At 48.2% G+C, this 20217-nt stretch overlaps 1 protein-coding gene across 15 annotated transcripts in view; it reads right to left on the bottom strand.

Moving 5' to 3' along the window:
- Positions 1-419: 419 nt before the first annotated feature.
- The window catches only part of TRAK1 (trafficking kinesin protein 1), a 198558-nt gene continuing 178760 nt past the window's right edge, over positions 420-20217 (bottom strand). For 7 of the 15 annotated variants that reach the window (XM_037847881.1, XM_037847863.1, XM_037847873.1 and 4 more), the window contains 4 exons: positions 19817-20142; positions 12692-13036; positions 5846-5948; positions 420-3249 (listed from right to left, as the gene is read on the bottom strand). In XM_037847881.1, coding sequence (XP_037703809.1) covers positions 2466-3249; positions 5846-5948; positions 12692-13036; positions 19817-20142 — 1558 coding nt within the window. In that variant the 3' untranslated portion in view covers positions 420-2465. The other 8 variants (XM_037847903.1, XM_037847942.1, XM_037847887.1 and 5 more) reach the window with 6 other exon arrangements.

Genomic DNA, 20217 nt, shown 5'->3' with positions numbered 1-20217 from the left:
GCCCTCCACTGACCAAGGCTTTTAAAACTCCCTTCCATATCTCTTTGGAGGGCAATTTGACAGTATCTATGTAGGAATTCATCCCACAGGTGTGGAAAAGTACATCTACACAAGGTTTGTTCATTATAGCACTGTGATAGAAAAAGGTGAGAATTAACTTCAGCACCCACACGAAGGGAACCGGTTTCACAGGTATCGGTGCACACATGGACTAGTACACAGCCACGGAAAGTGAGGAAGTTCTTTGGGTTCTGATTGGAAAGTTCTCTTAGGTATATTACATTAAAGGAAACGGGGGATATAATAGTATTTAAAGTATATGCCATTCTTTTAATTTCCTCAAAGAACTGAACATCTTACATAAAGAGATCATCTCCTTGATGAAAAGATGAAAAAAAAAAATCAGAATACCAGTGTGGTTCCATCATTTGAACTTATTTTATTGATACTCATTAGTGGATAAAATTTTATTGTGGATTTTTTGATGCATTACAACACACTTTTTGGTAGTGGTTGCACAATGTTTATAATTTATTTGTTTACTATACTAAATACTGTAACCTCCAAATTGCCGATGTTTACACTGGAATTTCCTTTGTGAGGATGGGTGGCTCCTCTTTCTGGATTCATAAAGTAGTCCATTTTGTCCATGTTTTCCATGTTCCTTTACTATTCTATCTACTGCTTTAAAATACATTCAAATAAAAAGATATAAGTTACTTGCAGTGGCACACACATACAACAGCGAGGAGGGTTGAGAACATAATTAGCCAACACCCTCGCATTCAGAGAATAAATAGCCTGAAATTTGGGACTGAAGCTTGCTCCTGGGGACCTTCTCGAAGTATCCCCGGTGGACATAAAGTTGCCCTCACTCAGTTAAAGGACACATCCCTTGCTGGGGCAGGGGGTGGGGGCCAGGGTGACAATTTTGCTCACATACAATGCTACCCTTCCATAAATGTTTGGAACAAATGGCCACAGAACACTGTGATGTACAGGGTTGTCCTCAGATTATAATAAATAAGTTATCTGCTTGGAATAGAATACCACAGAGACATTGTGACAGGAGCTGGAAAGGAGGGAAGGCGTTTGTTTAAAATACAGACACACACACACACACACACACATATAATACACAATAAAACTTAGCTGGAAACAGCCACAGGACCAGCTCCCTTGCTCATTCATGGCCCTCTTCGTAAGCATCTCTATCTTTCCTAAGGATAAAAAGTGGCACAAGGAGAGAAAGGGCTCTCGGGTATGGGGGTGGGGGGAGTCTTGCTGTGACCACCCCCCAGTTCTGAAACAAGAGGGCAAAACGTGTGGTATCAAACGGCTGTAACAAAAGGCTATGCAAACAAAAGCACATTTCCCAGTAAGGACAGGGAAATTCCAAAGCCTCCTTTCTTTTCCGAACCAGATTGTTATTCTATTTGCTTGTGGTTCTTCCCCTTTACTGTGCTGACACATTTCTTTTACAACCTATCTCCCCACCCCTTTTCCTTTTAATCCTATCATTGACGTTGTCTTGGGTCTGGTCTTAAACAAGCTGGTTGTGACACTGGGTCCCAGAAATAAGCTGCTAGCTCATAGGCTGTTTGGTGTGTTTGAAATTTGTATTTCGGTGCCATAGAACCACAGAGAGAACATTCAGTGCTACTTCCCAGCCAGTACCATTACTTCCCTGCATATAAAAAAATGGAAAAATAAAAACAAGTCACACGGAACATGGGGGTGCTGCCGAGTGTGTGCAGCGGGAGTGTAAAATACATTCTCTTTCGGGTCAGCCGTTTGGCCTGACCGCTGATTACAAAACACGGACTTCAAGTTGAAGGCATGGAAGGGAACGTCACACCTCAAAAGAGAACGGACCCCGTCTGGCGAGGCAGAGAAGTGAAGGTCTCTGAGAGGCTGGGCTGCCCACAAAAGCAAGAAAACCTCTCTGACTGTGATGGCCTGTAACCCAGGACAGAGGCTCCTTGCATTCGCCAGGGTGGGCAGTGTCTGACGATACCCAGGAGGCAGATGCAGCATGATCCGAGCCACCAGAGACACAGCTTGCGTTCTGAGACACGGGCTCAGCCAGCCACGGCATTCACTGGGTTCCTATCCATGGGATAAGAACACGCTTGGTAGTTTCAGTGTTTCTCGAAAGGAAGGAAGGAACAGAGGACACGCACCTTCCCCCAGGTCAGCACACGGGAAGTCTTTGTGAGAGCAGTGACGGTGCTGGGGTGCTTCCCACGGACTCCGGAGGAAGCTCGGAGCAGACACGAGGTCTCCAAGTCCTATGTACACATTTTACAAAGTTCACGTCTTCCCCGTTAGGCACACAGTTGATTTTGTCTAGCTGGGGGTGGGCCAGGAAGGGGGACGGAGAGCGCACACTGCGTGGGGAAGAGGGGGTGGCGGGGAGCAAGCGGGAGCTGCTGGCCCCCCCGGGGGAGCGCCCCCTCCCACCCTCACCGTAAGCTAGTTTGCTTGGGGAGCTTAGCACCCATCAAGATGCCTGAGGTGAGTGTCACGGGGGCCTTCATCTGCATGCTGGACCCCACCATGGTGGGGAAGCTCCGGTTCCTCCGGATGCCGCTGCTGACCTGCAGCCCCCCGATGGCACTCGTGACGGTGGGGCACCCGAGAGGCAGGCCCTCGGGGACCAGGACGTGCGCTGGCCCTGGGGCCCCACAGAGGACACGTCCCTGGGCCTCAGTCAAGGCAGGGACGTGGGCTCGCCCCGAGTTCACCACTTTGGCCACGCCGAACCTCCTGACTTTGTCCACGAGGTTGAGGTTGGAGACGGATACGTCTGTCTGGCTCTCGCTGCTACGGACATTCTTCTTCTCCCTCACCTCCCTCAGGATGGAGCTGGCTGGCTTGGAAGCCAGGAAGTTGTCGTAGGGAGGGCTGGTGCACTTGAACTCGAAGGGGGGCAGGGAAGACGTGGGCGTCTGCATAGGTGAGTTGGGTGGGGTGGAGGGGATGGCAGCCATCCTGGGGGGGTACGAGTGTAGGAGGGCGCCCCGGCCGGCCCTGTCCCAGCTCTGCGGGTCGTACACGGCCGCAGAAATGCCCCGCTCCTTCAGCAGCCACACCAGCCCCAGAGACGTGCTCATGGTGGTCGTGGACTCACGGACGTTAGTGAAGGACTCGGCCAGGCTCAGTCTCCGGGGAGTGCATGGCGTGGCCACGGGTGTGGACTTCAAGTGGCCGGCACTGCTACAAGCTGGAGTTGGGGCTGAGTTAAGGCTGAAAGGAAAAGGTGACAGGTCGTCACTGACAAATGCCCACAGGTACTGTGAAAAGGTCCAGCGGTCAGTCTCCCGCAAGGGGACACTCAAGGCTGTCATACCAGCTCGCCTTTCGGTGAGGAGGACGACCTTCAGCAACTTTACTCAAATTCCAGCGTTCCTTCCTAGTACCCACTTCACTGGTGCGAAACATTAATCTGGATACGAGAGCAGCGGCCAAGGCAGGTGGGACAAGCCCAGGTGGAGGCCCTCAGGGGACGGGGAGACCGAGGCTTTAAGTGCACATCAAGTTGGTGGCAGATCCCGGCCTCCTGACTCCCAATGCAGGGCTCTTTCCTCTGCACCCCGCTGCACCCTTAATCCTTCTCCTTTGGTTGGCAAAACCCATCTGGATGGGTGGAGTTGTGGGGTCAGAGGGGGCCATATCACATCTGATCAGCCCGACAGAGATGCTCAGAAACGGGGCCACTGGGGTGTGAAACCCGAGCTCGTTCACTGGTGTCATGCTGACAGAGGACCCGCTACATTCCAGAACCTGAGATCCAGCAATGAAGGAAGCGAGGACAGAAAAGCGTAACAGAGGGGCAGCAGGGGGGAAATGCATGGTTGTCTGCTTTAAAAACAGGATGAACTCGATTTTAACAGCTGCTACGGGACTAGGTGAGCCCCCCAGGCAGAGAAGCCCTGCACTGTTCCCGAACAAGCAACCAAGGGATGAAAAAGCACCTCTCTCCAACAGCATTGTGGTACCTGCCCTGGCGCTGGCTTGAGGATTTGGCCAGGAGTGCAGGTGCCTCTTTGGACTGGGGACGGAGGCCTCTCTCTGCCCAGCCTGGCAGGGGGAGAGCCAGACACCCTGGAGAAGCACCAACCAGGGCAAAGGGAAGGAAGAGGACCCACCCTGGAGGGCACGGGAGCAGGTCTCTGGAATGGTCACTTGGGAAGGGGAACCCTCTCACTGAAGGGACACTCTGAAAGCAAATACAAGCCGGGGGCACCACGTGGCTCCCGTGGGCCGGTCAGCCCAGGGTGGGGATGCTGGCGGGTCGGGGTGGTCAGAAAAACACTCAATTAGAAACCACAGCAGATTCCTACGGTTAAGACATGGGTTTGCAAAAGGCACAGGTGGAATTCTATGAATATTGGCCTACCAGCAACAGAGGGCAAAACAAGTTCTGGACTTAAAAATCTTGTTTAAATGGCCATTCCTGGGAAGATTTTCCATTTTATTTCAAACTGCCTCTTTTTCAAACTCAGGCAAAACAGCCCTCTGTTGCTAAAACTCCCAAGGCTTTCTTCATCCTCAACATGGCCGGATGGACTTAAGGTTGAAGATGTATGTGCAGTTTTGAGGCAGATGTCAGAAGAGAACATCTGGTTTCCAAGGACAAACAGCTGGTCCTATGTTTGCACAAACAATGCTTTCCAAACACAAAGCCACAGGGTTGGGAAGCCATGTTCCAGAGGAGGAATGCAGATGAAAAAGACAAGGCTACAATTTACAGGTCCCTGTCTGGTGCAGACTCCGTGTTAGGCCATATTAGTGCTGGCACTCAACTTGACCGGGGCATTTAGATGGGTTAGGGGGAGTCAACTGTCAAGGTCGCGTTAGCCAGGCACAACCACAGAGGGACGCAGCCCGCCTAAGTCCCCGTTAGTGGCGGCCACGCGTGCACCCACGGATGCCCCATGTGGCCCTGGGGGGCAGGCCCTGCTGGTGGTGTGCTCACCCCGCCCCGCCTGAGGGCTCAGACTCTCTGCTCTACACCTCCTGGCAGCACAACGGGGCATATGGCTGCTTCGTCCGCCTCCTCACATGACCTGCGGAGAATTATTCATAGTTTAAGGGGCTCCCTCCGAGCTGGCTCTTCTCGCCTCCCGCCATTTCTGCTCCACTTTCCATGAACCCCAGGTCCTGCTTGACCGTGCCATAAACAACACGACTGGGCAGGTCACTCCACCATGATGGGGGAGCCTATTTCCCTCGCACCGAAAGCTGTGGAAGCTCTGAAATCAGGCTGGCTGACCGCCCCACGCTCGACAAGTCTTCTCTTCAGATGGCACCGATCGCAACCACTTCTTGGAGGCACCGGGGGACGGTGGCCACGGCGGGGAGTCTGGCTTCGTCTGTGAGTTACCATTTTGGACATTACAGTCAGCTGTGGTGCACGGTGTCTGGGGTCTATTCCAGAGGCACAAGGGCTTTCAAGGGGCTCAGTAACTCCATCCCATGAAAAAACTCCATGCTCTGCTGGCAAACGTTGGGGCAAAAATCCAACAGACTTGGCCTTAGCACCTGTGGCAGTGTCAGCTTCAATGTGTTAAGGAAAAGCCTAAAAATCTAATCCCTGGGTAACTATAAGGAGAACCTTAAAGGTGAGTCTGGGTCTCTATCTGAGCCGGATCTGAATTAGCAGGGGCCTTGCTTCCAAAGGAAAAGAACAAGCAACTTCAAAACGCTTACAGGATGCTTAAGCTGCCTGGAGATGGCCTTTGGATGAGGCTCTAATTCAGTTTTCCTCTAGATTAAGCCTTGCAGGGGGTTCCCTGAGCCCACCCTACCCCTTGGCGCCCAGCCCTGGGAGACCCCTTACCTTGGTGTGACCCGGGTGAGCTCGTCTGAAGGATGCAGGATACGGCAGGTGGTGAAGGTGAAGGTGGAGTTGGTCTGTGACATGCACTTCCCAGGGTGGTGCGCTAAATTGGAGGGAACGAAACACATTCCTTGCATCCAGTTATGCCCACAATGAAAGTAAAAATCCATGTCAGCCCTCAACAGATGCAAGAAGCAATGAGCTACCTTGTTAGCTGGATCTGGGCGAGGAAGTTGAAACACAAATGTTCTGGATCGAAGGCGGTCCCTCAAAAACAACCACAATTTTGAGCACTGGACTGCAGAGCATCAAATTCCAGCTTCCGTCCCAATCCAGACAGGGTTCCCATCTGCATTCTTTGGCCAGTAGTGGATCCAGCTTGGGGTGGGGGGGCTAATGGGCCCCTGTGGGTAAATTTGGTTTCCCTCCTCTGAAGTCAGAATCTGCTTACTTCTTTTGTTGCTTTACATTTCTTTTTACTGGCAAACAGTGGCAAAACTGCCCAGGGAAAGGGGAATAGCACGGGGCATGGAGAGTCGCTTGGCACCCTGGAAATGGGGCAAGGCTTATGCGGCTCCCTTTTCTGTTTATAGAAAAAGGGGCTTGGGGAAACTGGTTCCACTACTGTTTATCCGTGATTGCCACGGTGGGAGAGGGAACCTCAGCTGCCTCAACAACAACGTGAAGACAGCCCCAGAGCTAGGGGCTCTCTGCAGTCTGCTCTGAAATAGCAGTACGAGCCACACCAATCCCCCCGGCTGCTTCGCTGCCATCTCTTGACTGTCTGATTTCTAGGGAAAATGAGACAGCAACAAGTGGTCCTCGGTTTATTTCCTTTTAAAGCTTTAAAGAATTGTTGTTGAGGCCACTGAAGATTATGATCTAGAGCAAAATAAATCACAGACAGGTAAGCACCATGCAGTGGAAAGCTGGCGAAAGAACAAGTAATAGAGTCACAGGATACATCATGATTGCAGAGGTCATCTTCATTCATAACTCAAGGGTCCAAAACAAAAACAAAAACAAAAAGATGCTGCTCCAAATAGCATGCACAATGCAATACCCTATTAATGTCCCATCCCACCCTGCCACCCTCCCTGCTCCTGCCGCAGCTCAGCCCTCAGAGACCTCCTGGGAGAAAACTGATGATGAGCACTTTGAAGATCCAAAGGGCTTGTGAACTAGAATGTTTTTGCCTTTATTGCAAGTTTTCTCTTGAATTTGAAAAAAAGGAAAACCAACAGAAGAGCTTGCTGCCCCAGATCTACAGATCCACACATAGATGACTGTGTCTTAAAAGAAAACCAGGAACCAGATGGAACAAAAAATGTTGGAGACACACAAATTGAAGGCAGGCAGCACAAAGTGAGAACACAAGGAGGGTGATGGTGGCTGGAGGAGCAACGTGAATCTCGTCTGCCCCAAAGACTGTGGTCAGACCCATCTCTGTGTCAAAAGAGGTTCCCATGGCGTCCGGCGTGGCGCCCAGCACCACTGCCGTGGGGTAACTCTCAACCACGGGAAGCTTCAGGCAAGGCAGAAGGGTAAAAAAATATTAAAAAAAAAATAGCTTTTATGCATCTGTCTCAACCAATAAATGTAATGGTTTAGGAACTCAGGTAACTGAGGAACTGCTGCAGGTGAACCAAAAATGGAATAAGCTATGAAGAGAAGGCAACCAAACAATCACAATTCTCTTACTGCAATAAAGTCTAGAAACAAAAGCAACAGGAAGTCTGAGAAAAGCATCCCAGATGACAGGTTATGTGGGAGGGAGGGAAAAAAACAACAAAAAGGTAGCAAACAGAAATAACACAAAAACAGTTGAAAGAGAGAGAACATTAAACATCAAACAAAGCAAGGCTAGATTTAGAATTAGAAGCATACCCTATTTATAAACACATGGCCGAAATATCAAATCACCCCAAAAGATCACAGATGGTAACTTCTTCCTCCACCCCATTATATATTAGATCTTAAATTGCAATTGATAGTATAAGATGGATGTTTTAAAGATAGTTGTATTAGCAGAAGCAAAACCCATTTTGTAGAAATGGATTTTAGGGATAGGAATAGGCTGCTAAAAATTCAGAAGTCATCATTCCCCAAGAGCAATGGATAATTTTGGAAGACAAAGGAAGATCAACAAGCATCAAGCCAGAGATTCGGCCCCTCCCAAATACCACTGGAAGCCTGGACCCGCAAGTTCTCCGTGTGTCAACACTGACTTCTGGGGTGCCGCAGCGCCTCCCTTCCTTGAGACACAACATAAAGACAGTGAGTGGACCGAGGCTGGGCCTGCCACAGGCTCCTTGTGCTCATCAAAGTGCAGTATTCCTAAAACCCCAGGTGCAGGAAGGTAGCAACTTCGAAAAAAAAAAGAGGCACATAAGACATTTTTCTCAGCAAGGGTGATGCAAGGGTATTCACTACCGAAGCTTCCTAAGAACACACCCCACACTGAAGCCCTTGTCTGAACCACAAGTTCTTTGCAGAAGATGGTGTTTTGTGTTCACCTCATTCTGGCCATGCTGCGGGCTTGACAACAGGGTTTCTTGAAATAAATGCTCCAGCTTCCCATTTAAAGTCTTATTCTTTTTCTCGACTGGACGGGAGGGTTTGGGAATGTTGTGAGGAAATGTGCAGATATTAAGGCATACAGCATTAACAAGGGCAAGTGCTTTCACCAAGTACTTCATTTAGGAAAGAATTTCCATTTTTAAAAAATGACTAACCCTTTAATATTTCTAATTGCTCTTCCTCACCTAGGTTCTGAGGTCAGTACAAAAACCCTAATCCGTTAAAGAAAACCTTTCACTTAATTAACCCATGATTGTTAAAGATCTCCTAGGTGGTCAGCATGCCGATCTTTGGACCTCCTAAAGACACAGCACATGCAAGCACACACCGTTTGGCTGGCTGTGGGTGGGTGCATCGGAGGACCTCCTTGAAGGTGAGAGTCCCTGGTACAGAACAGACTTTCTGCCTGGGAAAAGGGATGGGCTGGCTGTGCTCCTCTAGGGGCCGTGTGCCTGGAATTGACTAGAAAGTTGGATGGTTGGGTTCCTGCTGCTACACCAGTGATGTGGCAGCCTTGGCATGGTCCCCAGGCCCCAGCAGATCTGGGGTTTCCTCTGGACGTCCCCTGTAGACTGCACTGTGGATTCCCTGCAAGTGTGCTATAGACCAGGTGGCCGTTACTCTGCAGGACACTCAGGTCACTCAGGGTAGACAGGCAGGAAGTCCAGTGCTTTCCCACAGTCCAATGCGAGGAAAGGTGCATGGACAAGGCTGTGACCCTGGGGGAGCCCAGAGGTTCCACAGGGGTCTTGCAGTATAATTGGGACAGGCAGTATGGCCACTGGACACATCAGCTCATACATTTCATTCAATCCAGATGGTGCACTCCTTTCCCCATCCACAGGGAAGGGCAGATTCATAAGGTGCTGTGAGAACAGAAGCTTTTCTCTCTCTAAAAGCCATCATAAAATGTAAGTCCTTAAAAGAACCCCCCCATGAGCCCACCCAGAGATGTCAAAGTGTGCAACTCACTTGGTGTGTTTCTATGGGAAGATACAGCATCCACCTATATAAGGTTGCTTTGAAGAGAATATTTGAGGACACAGAAAACTTGGCCATGCCACACACACAGTATTTTACTCATGTAAAAAACTTAAAATATATTTTAAAAATTATAAATGCATCTCAGCATCTTGGAAAAAAGAAACCCTGTCTTTGCATCCCACGGAGAGCCCCCCATATTCTTTCCTCACTCGTCACAGGAGGTTGCCAACTTTAGACCCATTTGTAATATAAACGAAAGTCCCTGGCCTCTTTTTTTTTTTCCTTTTCTTAACTTGAATATGTAGTGGTGAAGCTGTCACATGACTTGGTTCTGCTTTGCAAAGTGTATAAATCATTAACCATTACACACACACACACTCGGGGCCTTTCTCCCTATCATTCTATAACTCTAGGAGCTGCCACCAGGTCAACAGTGGTACCCACGGACCAGCCCTGTCTACCCAAGCAAAAACAGGCGCTACTGTCAATCCAGCTTAAAGGCCTGCCTTGAAGTAAGCCCTGAGATTGTGAGTATTAAAATAAGCAGGCCTTCAATTTCTTCTATCTCTGTTGCTTTAATCCCACCTCTTGCTCACTCTAAAGGATTAAGGCATCCAGGAAAATTCAACTGACCCGTCCTTCCAACCAGCCATCTACTGTGTGATTTTAAAACTCTCATCTCAATCCTTAGCATATGCAGACTCTTCATCACGCACAAACAACTGAAATACAGACTACTGACAGTAAAAGCTAATGACTAAGTCTGATAAAGTGAATTTTCCATGATATCTGAATTAAATCATAAAAGATGCCACTGAAACAAAGCAAAACTATAATCTAAAAGTTGTTTTAAACACTCCATTTTAATTATCTAAATTATTTACAACACAATAGTATGAAACTGTTCTTTTTAAGACATGGGATTTTAAAAAGCAGCAAATGATGCTTAAAACAATACATTAACGACATTAAAATATATTAATAATTTTTTTTCAGTGCTCAAAACTTCTCCACATAAGAGTCAGCAGCCTCCAGACCAAAGTGGCTAAGATATACGTCTTCCTAACTTCCTCCCACCAAACCAGTAATAAGAAAAAAGGTTAATCACTTTCTGTCTTCAGAATTTCTCTGTATCGGGTCTTCCCAGGGCTGATGGCAGCTCCTGGGGCCATGCTGTTTGCCAACAAATAATCCAAGCAATGAGGGCAGGGACCAGACTAGCTAGAATACAAATCCCAAGACAGAGGAAGGCTCCGGCCTTCTCTCTGAACTCATCTGCCTGCCTGTGACTCCTTGGCTGTACACACAGAGCCACCGGAGACCTCCAGGATGATTTATTTAGAAAGTGATATGCTTCTCACATTCCAAGAGTCAAAACAGTTCTGTCATTCCCAGTAGAGAGAAAAAGTCAAATCAATGCCCACCTCCCTTCCCCTCTGCAATGAGTTCTAAAAGACACGTCTTACCTAGAAAACAAGCTCAAAAAAACTCTAACTGCTGAGACCTCTCCTCCATTATCTTCAGCAACATATATAATTATTTTCTAATCCTACACTTCCAACCTGACCCCTCAATTGCAAATGTATTGCCTCTCCTCAAATGAATTTACTGGGATGAATATTCTACAGGCTTGAGAAAGGAAGGAAGGGAGGGGAGAAGCAATAAACGTCTCTGTTTATGGTAAGGAACATGGTCAGGACGTTAGTCCTAATAATTGGTCCCCTCTCTCCCTCTGTCCCCCAAGAGAAGTTCTTTGCTGACTTGATAAGCTTTGCTCCTTCTGTACAACATCTGAAAGCCATACCTAAGGGTCCTTCTTTAAGCTTCCAGGATGCAGCTCCTGTTGCACCCGGAAGGCTGCAGGGAGGGTCGACCACACTTGACGTGATGCCTACACAACAGCAGAACCCAGCCCGGCACTGCCTTTACCAGACCGCTGCCTGCCTTCCAGGTGGGGCCCAGTGCTGACGACAAAGGGATGTAACGACACCACAGCTGATCTCCCTTCCCTAAGTGCAAAGGTACAAAATTACAAACATCTTCATTTCCTCACAAGCTCAATCTGATAACTGTTAAAAAGATTTAAGAAATTAAACCATAAATAAACCACATGCTAAATAAATCCTTTTAACCTGACTCCTCCTCCAAAGTTTATCTCAAAGGAAAAAAAAAATTTAGTCCCGAATAAAGCCCCTTGACCAGAGCTCTCTGAACTTGGCCAGGGGCGGGAAGGCGCCACCAGGAGCCTGGGTCTCTCCTGCCTTGTGTTTTGTGGGGAGGGCTGTGGCCGTCACAGACGAAAAGATGAACATGCCCTCTTCAAGGCTGGTGACGGGCATGTGTGAGGACGACAACACGGGGTTAATTCGCCCTTTTCTGGGTCTCTCCCCTAATCCCACAGGAAGTTCATCTTCTCGGCACAAGGAGGAGCCGTGAGGTCTGAAGTTTGGAAGCCTACCGTTGGGGCGGATAGTAACCATGTGACTCTGTGATCCCAGGAGCCCTAAGCACAAACTTTCACCACCAAACTGACATTCTTAATGCTTCCTGGGGGCAGGGGCCAATCGGCCAGAGCTCTTTTCCACATTCCCCTAGAATAGTCTTTTCTCTGGAGCTGGAAGAGTTTAATGACATTCTCTCAGGGTTTGGTCAGGAACTACTGCCCAAGGACTTTAACAAAAAAAAAAGCTACTTTGAGCACACATTTAATTTGGAAAGAAAAATACATACATACAGCTCCACTGAAGTTAAGAAAGTGAAATACCTGATCTGTCAAGTGGTGTCTGAAACCTTAACAGTTAACTGAACTTCCTAACTTTAATACAACATATAAATAATAGATTCAATCATTCACGCTCTGAATGACCCAGAACTCCTAATTCCCCTAAAACTACCCAACTTGGCTCATCAGGGGACTCGAGAATCCACCCCTCAGACACGGGGAGAGGCCTGTAACAGGCAAATGGGATCTGATGTTCTTGGGGGAATGAACAACACACTTCTTTTTAGCAGCCCTTCCTGCTCCCCCTTCGAGAACCCCGTTGGGTCCTGCACCTCCAAAAAGGGCAGGGAGCACACCCATTCATTACAGAAAGGAGGCATCCGACTCTATTGAAAACAGAAGCACACAACGGGAACACTTTACTCATCACCCACACAGACGAGCAGAAGCTACAGACAGAGAGCTACTATGGATGATGCCCGGAACGGGGGTGAGAATGGCCCAGAACTGTGCCTCTGGTACAGGTGCCGTGTTGACAGGACTTATCGTGGTGCCCTCACCAGACCCCTCCTCCTCCTCCTCCTCCGTGGCCGCTGGTGGCTTCTGCATCTCCTCTAGGAAAGCCTGAGGCGGGCTTGGGAAACTTCTGCTGCCTGAGACAGTCACATGTGCTCGGGACCTCTCACCTGAGGTCTCTGGGTGCTGAGCTGGCGTGGAGGTAGCTAGGCCTGGGAGGGGAATGTGGCCACCTGTGTCGTCTTCTTCTAAGTCGTTCAGGCAGTACACTTCATCCAGGTCAACGTCCAGGGTCCGGAAGCCCTTGGTGACCACACCGGGCCGGGGGTCCAGGATGCCCCCAAGGTGAGGCTGGGCCAACTGCTGCCAGTGGTGAAGGGTGGCAGAACCTTGCAGGAGAAAGGACAGAGGAGAGATGGGGAGAAGAGAGGGTTAGAATGGATTCTAAAATAGCAGCTGTTTACCACCCTCAGGGTGCTGAATGCAAACCCCAGCAGCATGAGTCTCTCTCAGGGGACTCTGCAGGGATGGTAGTGGAGCCGACTGGCCCTACTATGTGACAACAACCAATACCCTTCCAAGCCCCAGTAGGGGCACCGATGTAAGGGATCCTAAGTTAAACTATGGACTGCAGTTAACAGCACAGTCATAAAAATGTGCTTTCATCAATTGTAACAAATGTACACCAGTGCAAGGTCTTGATAATAGGGTAGTATGTGGAAATCCTGTATTTTATGTATGATTGTTCTGTAAAGCCGCAACTTCTCTAATAAAAATAATCTTTTTGAAAAGTATAATTAAAACCATACTATGTGCCACGGCTGTTTGGTGACAAAAAAAAACCTTTATTTAACCCAAGCAATGTCAACACCCCAAATCCAACACAGAACCATTTTAGAAACAGAGGAGGAAAAAACACAGCAAGCACAAAAGCGGAGCCACATGTACTGCTTCTATGCCAAATACACACTGCTGGGAATGGTGAGAACAGAAGCAGGGGCTGGATAAGGAAATGCCCAACCAACCCAGGACTCATGACAAGAGAAAAGCAAAAAGAAATTAAAGCAGCACATAGAGGTAAGTGTATGTGCAACTGTCACCTCCTCTGTTCTGCCAGCAACCCTGAGAAGCTGCAGGTTTAGGGAGAAGGAATCTGGCTAAAGAGGTGTGATTTGAGAACGTGGCAAGTCCACCCGGAGGGGCTGATCATGGTGACACTGAACCCGGGACTCAGGTGACACTGTGTAAGGTGTGTAATAACACCGGGGCGGAGCTGACCTGACTGGCACCCCGTGTCCCCCGAGGACCCTGCGGGTGCCATGATGTGACAAAGGGCAGCATTCCAAAGCCAGTGCATAGGAAACCTGAGTTAAGAAGTGAATTGCCAAAGAACATCTCAGAACCTCAGCAAGCTGCTAGGTGCTGGGACTTCACCAAGCCATCCGAGGGAGCAGCCCTTTTTCTCCCTTGGAACCCTTGTTACCGCCTCACTTGACACTGGTGCTCCTGGTGCACAGCCTGGGGGCTAGGAGTTCCGTGTCATTCCACAGATGAAAAAGCTGTCCCAAACTCACACAGACTCGAAAGTAAATATTCTACACTCAAAAGGGGGAGCGCTGGACTTTTAGAGGGTCTCAGTCATCGGAGAGCAGGAGCCTTCCGAGACAAACGGCCTTCCACACTGATTTGCCATGGGCAGAGCTTAGGGATTGTGTGGACAGAGTTCCTCCGGGCTGCCAGACTGCCCCTGGGAGTGTCGGGAAGGCAAACCAAGGAAGTCAGGAGCTGTCAGCTCAGGAACAAGGTGAAGATATAGGAGGCGAAAAGAGGCAGGCAGTGGGGTCAGGGGGCAGTCCAGGAAGGCGAACGAGATGCAGAGCCCAGCGAATTCACTGGCTGCAAACTGTGGCTGGGGAATAGTATCTCTCAGGACATTCTCAGCCAGAGAGTCTTGGAAGAATTTTGTAAAACAGATCATTTCAAATGTACTTAAACGGAAAAAAAAAACAAGTTTTACCCACTGCCAATACATGTTTAAAAGATTTCCTAGTCATCCATTTTGAGGTCTATCCCAGTTTTAAGTGTGCATACTTATTCTATTTAACCTGAATCTACTGAATATAAACAGAAAATTCAAAATGCAAAAAAGAAAAGAAATAAGATAAGAAAGCAGTACACAGGATGAAAGAGGGTACAGTCAACTGCCCCTCTGCCACACACCTGTTCTCCACTAGGTGGGGGGAGACACTGAGCACAGTGGTTCTTCCTGGGGACATTTGGCAATGTCTGGAGAGATTTTTGTCTGCCACAATTTGGGGGTGGTGCAGGATTTCCAGCATCAACATTCTACACTGCACAGGGCAGAGCCCCACAACAAAGGATTACACAGCCCAAGATGCCAATAGTGCTGAGACGCAGAAACCCAGATCTAGAGCTGTGGATCTTAATTCTTCAGATCCACTGAGAATCTGCAGGGAGTCACAGCCCCTCTCCCCAAAGAGGACTCAGTAGGTATGACCAACACCATTCCATGGGATCGTGAATCCTATGTGGCAGAGCATCTTTTTTTTTTAAAGCAAACCTGTACTGGGGCATGCCTGGATGGCAATTCGCTCAAAACCATCCTATGAAGTAAAGTATCATTACCTGCATTTCACAGATGAAGAACCGAGGCTCCCTCAAGTGAGATAACTTTCCAAAGTCACCCAATTAGTTGGTGGTATAGCCAGGGTTCATATACAAGGACGAGTTTTCTTTGTCCACGAGCCACACTGCCCACCCCAGCCCCACCCCCCCAAATCCACAGGTCTGGGAACAGAGGCTATGGCGTTCCGGCTGGGAAGCAGGCTGAGCGCGAGGGGGTGACTGGCCTCCAGCTTAACAAGGGACCAGCAGCAAACCCACCAGGAGACACGCACACCCCTCTGGTGGGGTTGCCCGTGCCACCCCTGGGGAGCCCCCTTTCACACTACATAACAGGCTACCCTGACCACGTGTTTGCTGGCTGGGCAGGCACATTCCTGGCAACAAAACTGCACTGGGGAGAAGTCTTACACAAGCCGTTATGGAGCCCAGCTTGGGACTACACATGTGGGTCTTAGGAGGATGACAAGAAAGCCCTGAGAAAACATGGTCACATCACCTCTACATTTGGAAGGGGAAGAAAGACCACAGACACTGTAAAGTAAAGAGGAGTCAAGGAAAACCAAATCTCCTTGTTCTGAAGGGAGCTTGAGATGCTTACAACTCACTGGGAAAGAACTCAGGGGGCTGGGAGCTGGGCCCTGAAGAGTCCCGTGGGCATGGAGCCTCCATCTGCTCAGCAGGCTGCCCCAACTCGCCCCACTCCACGGAGGGGGTCTGCTGTGTGAGTTACAGAGGCTACAGAAATGCACGGGGCTATCTGCATCCCCCAAAACGCATAACCGAGGAAATCTAGTGAGGTTATAACTGAAAGATCCAGCTGAGTATGGTGTGTGAACATATCTCAATAAAACTGTTTAAAAAAAAATTATTAGGCTGAAAGACCATCTACTTGAATTTTTATCCCGCACCTTGGGCATCCCTTACTCGTGCAAGACCAGCCGATCTTTATGAGCACTTGCCAAGTGCCAGGCACTCTTCTAAGAGGTCTACATCTATCAACTTGTTTAGTCATCATGACAATCCTGCTATCCCCTTTTTACAGATGAGAAAACCGAGCACAGGTTTGCATAGCTGGTAAGTGGCCGATCTGGGATTCAAACCCAGGCTGACTCCAGCATCCATCCTCTTAACCCTATGTACTACCTCCCTCTCATCAGTGAGGAAGCCTCACAGATGTCAGCCTCAGAGTCCAGGCCAAGAACAGGCCCGAAAGGCTGTTCTAATCCCCACATAGGCATCTTCTACCCTGCAGAAGGGAGAACTGGGGAAAGCCACCTCACACCTGGCTGGGTTACCTGGGTTATCTGGGTTATTCGAGTCATAGCCCACTGTGGGGTTCAGGGGCTCTCTCCAATCCTGGCTGGATCTCAGGACCCAGGAGGGTCTGCCCAGCCCAGCACCTGGGCAGAACCTCATACTACACCTTCCTTCCATCACTTCTGCCAACCACCACGTAGGAATCCTACCATGCTCAGCCTGCCTCAAGTCCTTCCTTTGATACAAGAGGGCAAGCACAACAAAAACTGAGAGTCACGTCTTATTCAGAGCCTGGGCTGCCCCTCTCTGATCTGCTGCCCTCCCCCATTTCCCCAGCTCACGGTTTCCTTTATTTGTTGAGTACAAAGCAGGGAACCTCTGTAGTATCAGCTACCTCCTGTTACCACCAACCTGGCAGAAACTGGCCCACTCCTCCCACCTACATAAAAACGATGCTGGGGTCAGGCAACAGGGCAGGGGAGAAGAGGGACCTTTGTCTTCTGGGTTGGCACCAAGATAAAGTTCTGTGGAATGAGGGTGTGACAGCAAGGAAAACGTAATTGCAGCCACTGCCCCTGCCTTTGTTTGCTGTCCTTCCACTCCCACTGTTTCAACTAAAGTCTCACATCATGAAAGGAGAAGAAAACCATACCCATTTAAGTCCAAGGAACACCCAGGGTCTAACAGTTAGAACTCAGCCTGCTGGATAATGCACAGCTTACAAGTGCATGCTTTTTCCCAATTATATATTAACTTGTTTATTTGGAAATTCTACCTTGGCTATAATTAACCAGAAAGGAGGAGCTAAACACATGAACAGAAATGTTATCTGCCTCAGTCTGTTTAATGCAGATAAATGTTTCTAGTTAGAATGTTTTGTTCGTTCTTCACCTGCTTACAACTTGTAAGGTAAGATGAAGAGACAAGCGTGCTAGCATTTTTAAACACCCAGCGCAGCTGTTTTGGCTGACACCAATAAGCAGATAGCAGGAGTAATTTAACAGGTAAGAGAGACAGAGATGGAAGGCACAGATTGGCCATCTGCCATGGCCCCAGCTGACATTCTCCAAGGGCCTTACCCCAGGTACATTTCCCTGGGCCACTGGAGAGCACAGGAACCCTCTCAACTTCTTAGTGGGCCGATTGGAAGGATGATGTAGGATCAGGGCCCCAGCACAATGCTGCTCGGGAGACAGTGCCGGCATGGCAGTCCTTTAGACCTGAGCTGCCAGAACAGGGGCAAATCTGAGGAGCCTAAGTTTGCATAAGCACCTATTAGGTGCCAGGCACAATAGAAATCACACTAATGTATTTACTCCTCATCACAATCTCATGTGGCAGATATGCGCCCTATCTCACAAATAAGGAACACAGGACTCAAAAAGGTGGGGTAACTTATCCAATGCTAGGGGTAAACGTATACTGAACTCTGAGTCAAGCAGAATATGTCAGCAGGACAACTTATTATATTAAACACAGTAAAGCAAAAAATAATTGTGGAAGGGAGGAAGAGAGAAAATAAGCATTTTTAGAAAGCTAAGAAGTCAGAGAACAACAAAATGGAGCCAAAGGGATCTATTCCATGAGGATTCGTTAAACGCCACAGGAATAAGACATGACTTTTTAATGGTAGTGATTTAGCTTACTGGGAGCAAGATGAAATTCATCTTGAAAATCTAATGGAATTTTCTCTTACTTTATTAACTAATAACACTGTTATGTCGCAAGATTAAGAGAGATAAAATTCAATTGGCAAAAAATTCTAAAAATCCCTTCCTGCAATGTGCTCAAAAAATGAATCAAAAACATATTCTTAGATGATCTAATGAAACAAGGGTCAAATATAGAAAGCAGACAAGATAGAGATGATAAATTCTAATGATCTCTGAGAAATAAAAGAGGAAAAAGAAAAGAAAAGCAGAAAGTAAAATTGCAGAAATGGAAGATTTTATTGAAAGAAAAACAGACATAATTGAGGATCAGAAAACCACAAAGCTTACAACTGAATAAACAAATTAAAAGTGAGCCATGCCTTTTCTGACATCTAGCAAGAACCTAAATTACACAATTTTAAAAATCATGAAAATAGAAATGATAACCCACTATATTCCTTCCTCTAGAGGATATGGAACCCAGCAATGTCTTGGGGCTTTAACAAGCACAACTTCACCTTACAGCCTACATTCTCAACAGGGGCGATATCACTCCCAAGGGGGTGAAAACTAGCTCTTGGGGGGGGGGGGTGAAAATAACTGTACTATTTTTATGTATGAAGCATAGATAAATATTTAGTACACGGATAGTATTTGTAATATGTAGTATTAAAATTACATGGGGGACAATTAAGGAAATATGTCTTAAAAGGCTCCTTAGAAGGGGAAATAATGAAAAAAAATGTTGAGAAATACTGCATGGTTCTGATTTGGCTTGCATGAGAGACGTAATACAGAATTCTAAAATACTTTCTTATAAACTCACATAGGTTCTGAAACTAAAGGAGTAAAAAAAATGAAAAAATGCAAAGACTTGTGGCTTTCCAGAGGATGAGGTAATGGTAGGAAAAGAGAAGACATTTTATACTGCCTAAAGCAGTATTTAAAACAAAAAAAGTTGAATTTTTCCATGAGTTGACTCATTTGGGGCGCCACTGGAAAAGGCAGGAGATCCAAAACTTACTTGCCTCCAGAAGTATGCCATTCCTGACCCCCAAACTATAGAACATTGTGCGTGAAGAAAGCCACACTCTTTTTATGTGAAGGTCAAACCGGAATATATGGGGGGGGACACTGCTTTCACGTGGTCTTTGAAAAAACAACTTATAGCAATTACTCTACATCTTTGTCCTGGCACCAAAATTTCTGAGAAGTCAAAGCATTAACTCTCTACACTTCTCAGGCCCCCAGGTGTGACCTAATTAATTTCTGAGTATCTTAGCAGTGCCTCTGCCTCTCTAAAAGATTTTCATTCCTAAGGTTCTAAAAGCAAAAGAAAGACAAGCAGAAAACTGACATTCTTCTGCGTTCTTTGGTGTAGCTTGGCCGAGGGTCGTCTTGGCTGCCTGGGTGTGCATTTTCAAACCTGCCACTGTGAGGGGGAGGCCTGGGGTGAGCACCACCCTCAGAGGAACTCAAACCAGCAGCGTGGGTGACTATCTCTGAAGAAAAAGGAGTAGGCGTTACAGAGGCTCCCCGCTTTTCGGTGGTGGATGAGGGACCACAGGGAGTCGCTGAGGACGACAGAGAGAGGCCGGGGCCCCCGGTGATCACCTTCCAGTGGCTTCACAATCTGGAGCTTCTCGGGCAAGTAGGAGCGGCTGCTGAAGGACATGCCAGAGAAGCCGGAGAAGCCGGTGAGCTCGGAGAAGCGGGAGTGCGTGCCGAGGGACATGACGCTCTCCGTGGGCGTCAGGGAGCCGCTGAGCAGCTCGCCCTTCTCCGCCAGCTCCCTGAGCTTCCGTTCCTGCTCCTCCTCAAAGAACCTCCTCTCCGAGAGGTAATTCTCCCGCCGGAGGGACAGCCGCCTCAACGCCGTCTCCAGGTCGTGGGAGCCGGGGGTGCCCGGTGTCCCCGGCTTCTTAGTCCGGTCGTCATTTCTGGAAGAAGGGAAAGTGGGAGTGAGGGCGCTTAGTAAGTACAACGGAGGACTGTCGTCTAAGTGTAGAAGGGTG

Source organism: Choloepus didactylus, chromosome 1 (assembly GCF_015220235.1).
Source record: "Choloepus didactylus isolate mChoDid1 chromosome 1, mChoDid1.pri, whole genome shotgun sequence".
NCBI lineage: Eukaryota > Metazoa > Chordata > Mammalia > Pilosa > Megalonychidae > Choloepus > Choloepus didactylus.
The sequence above is the reverse complement of the archived record's forward strand: the minus strand, read 5'-3'. Positions and strand labels throughout refer to the sequence as shown.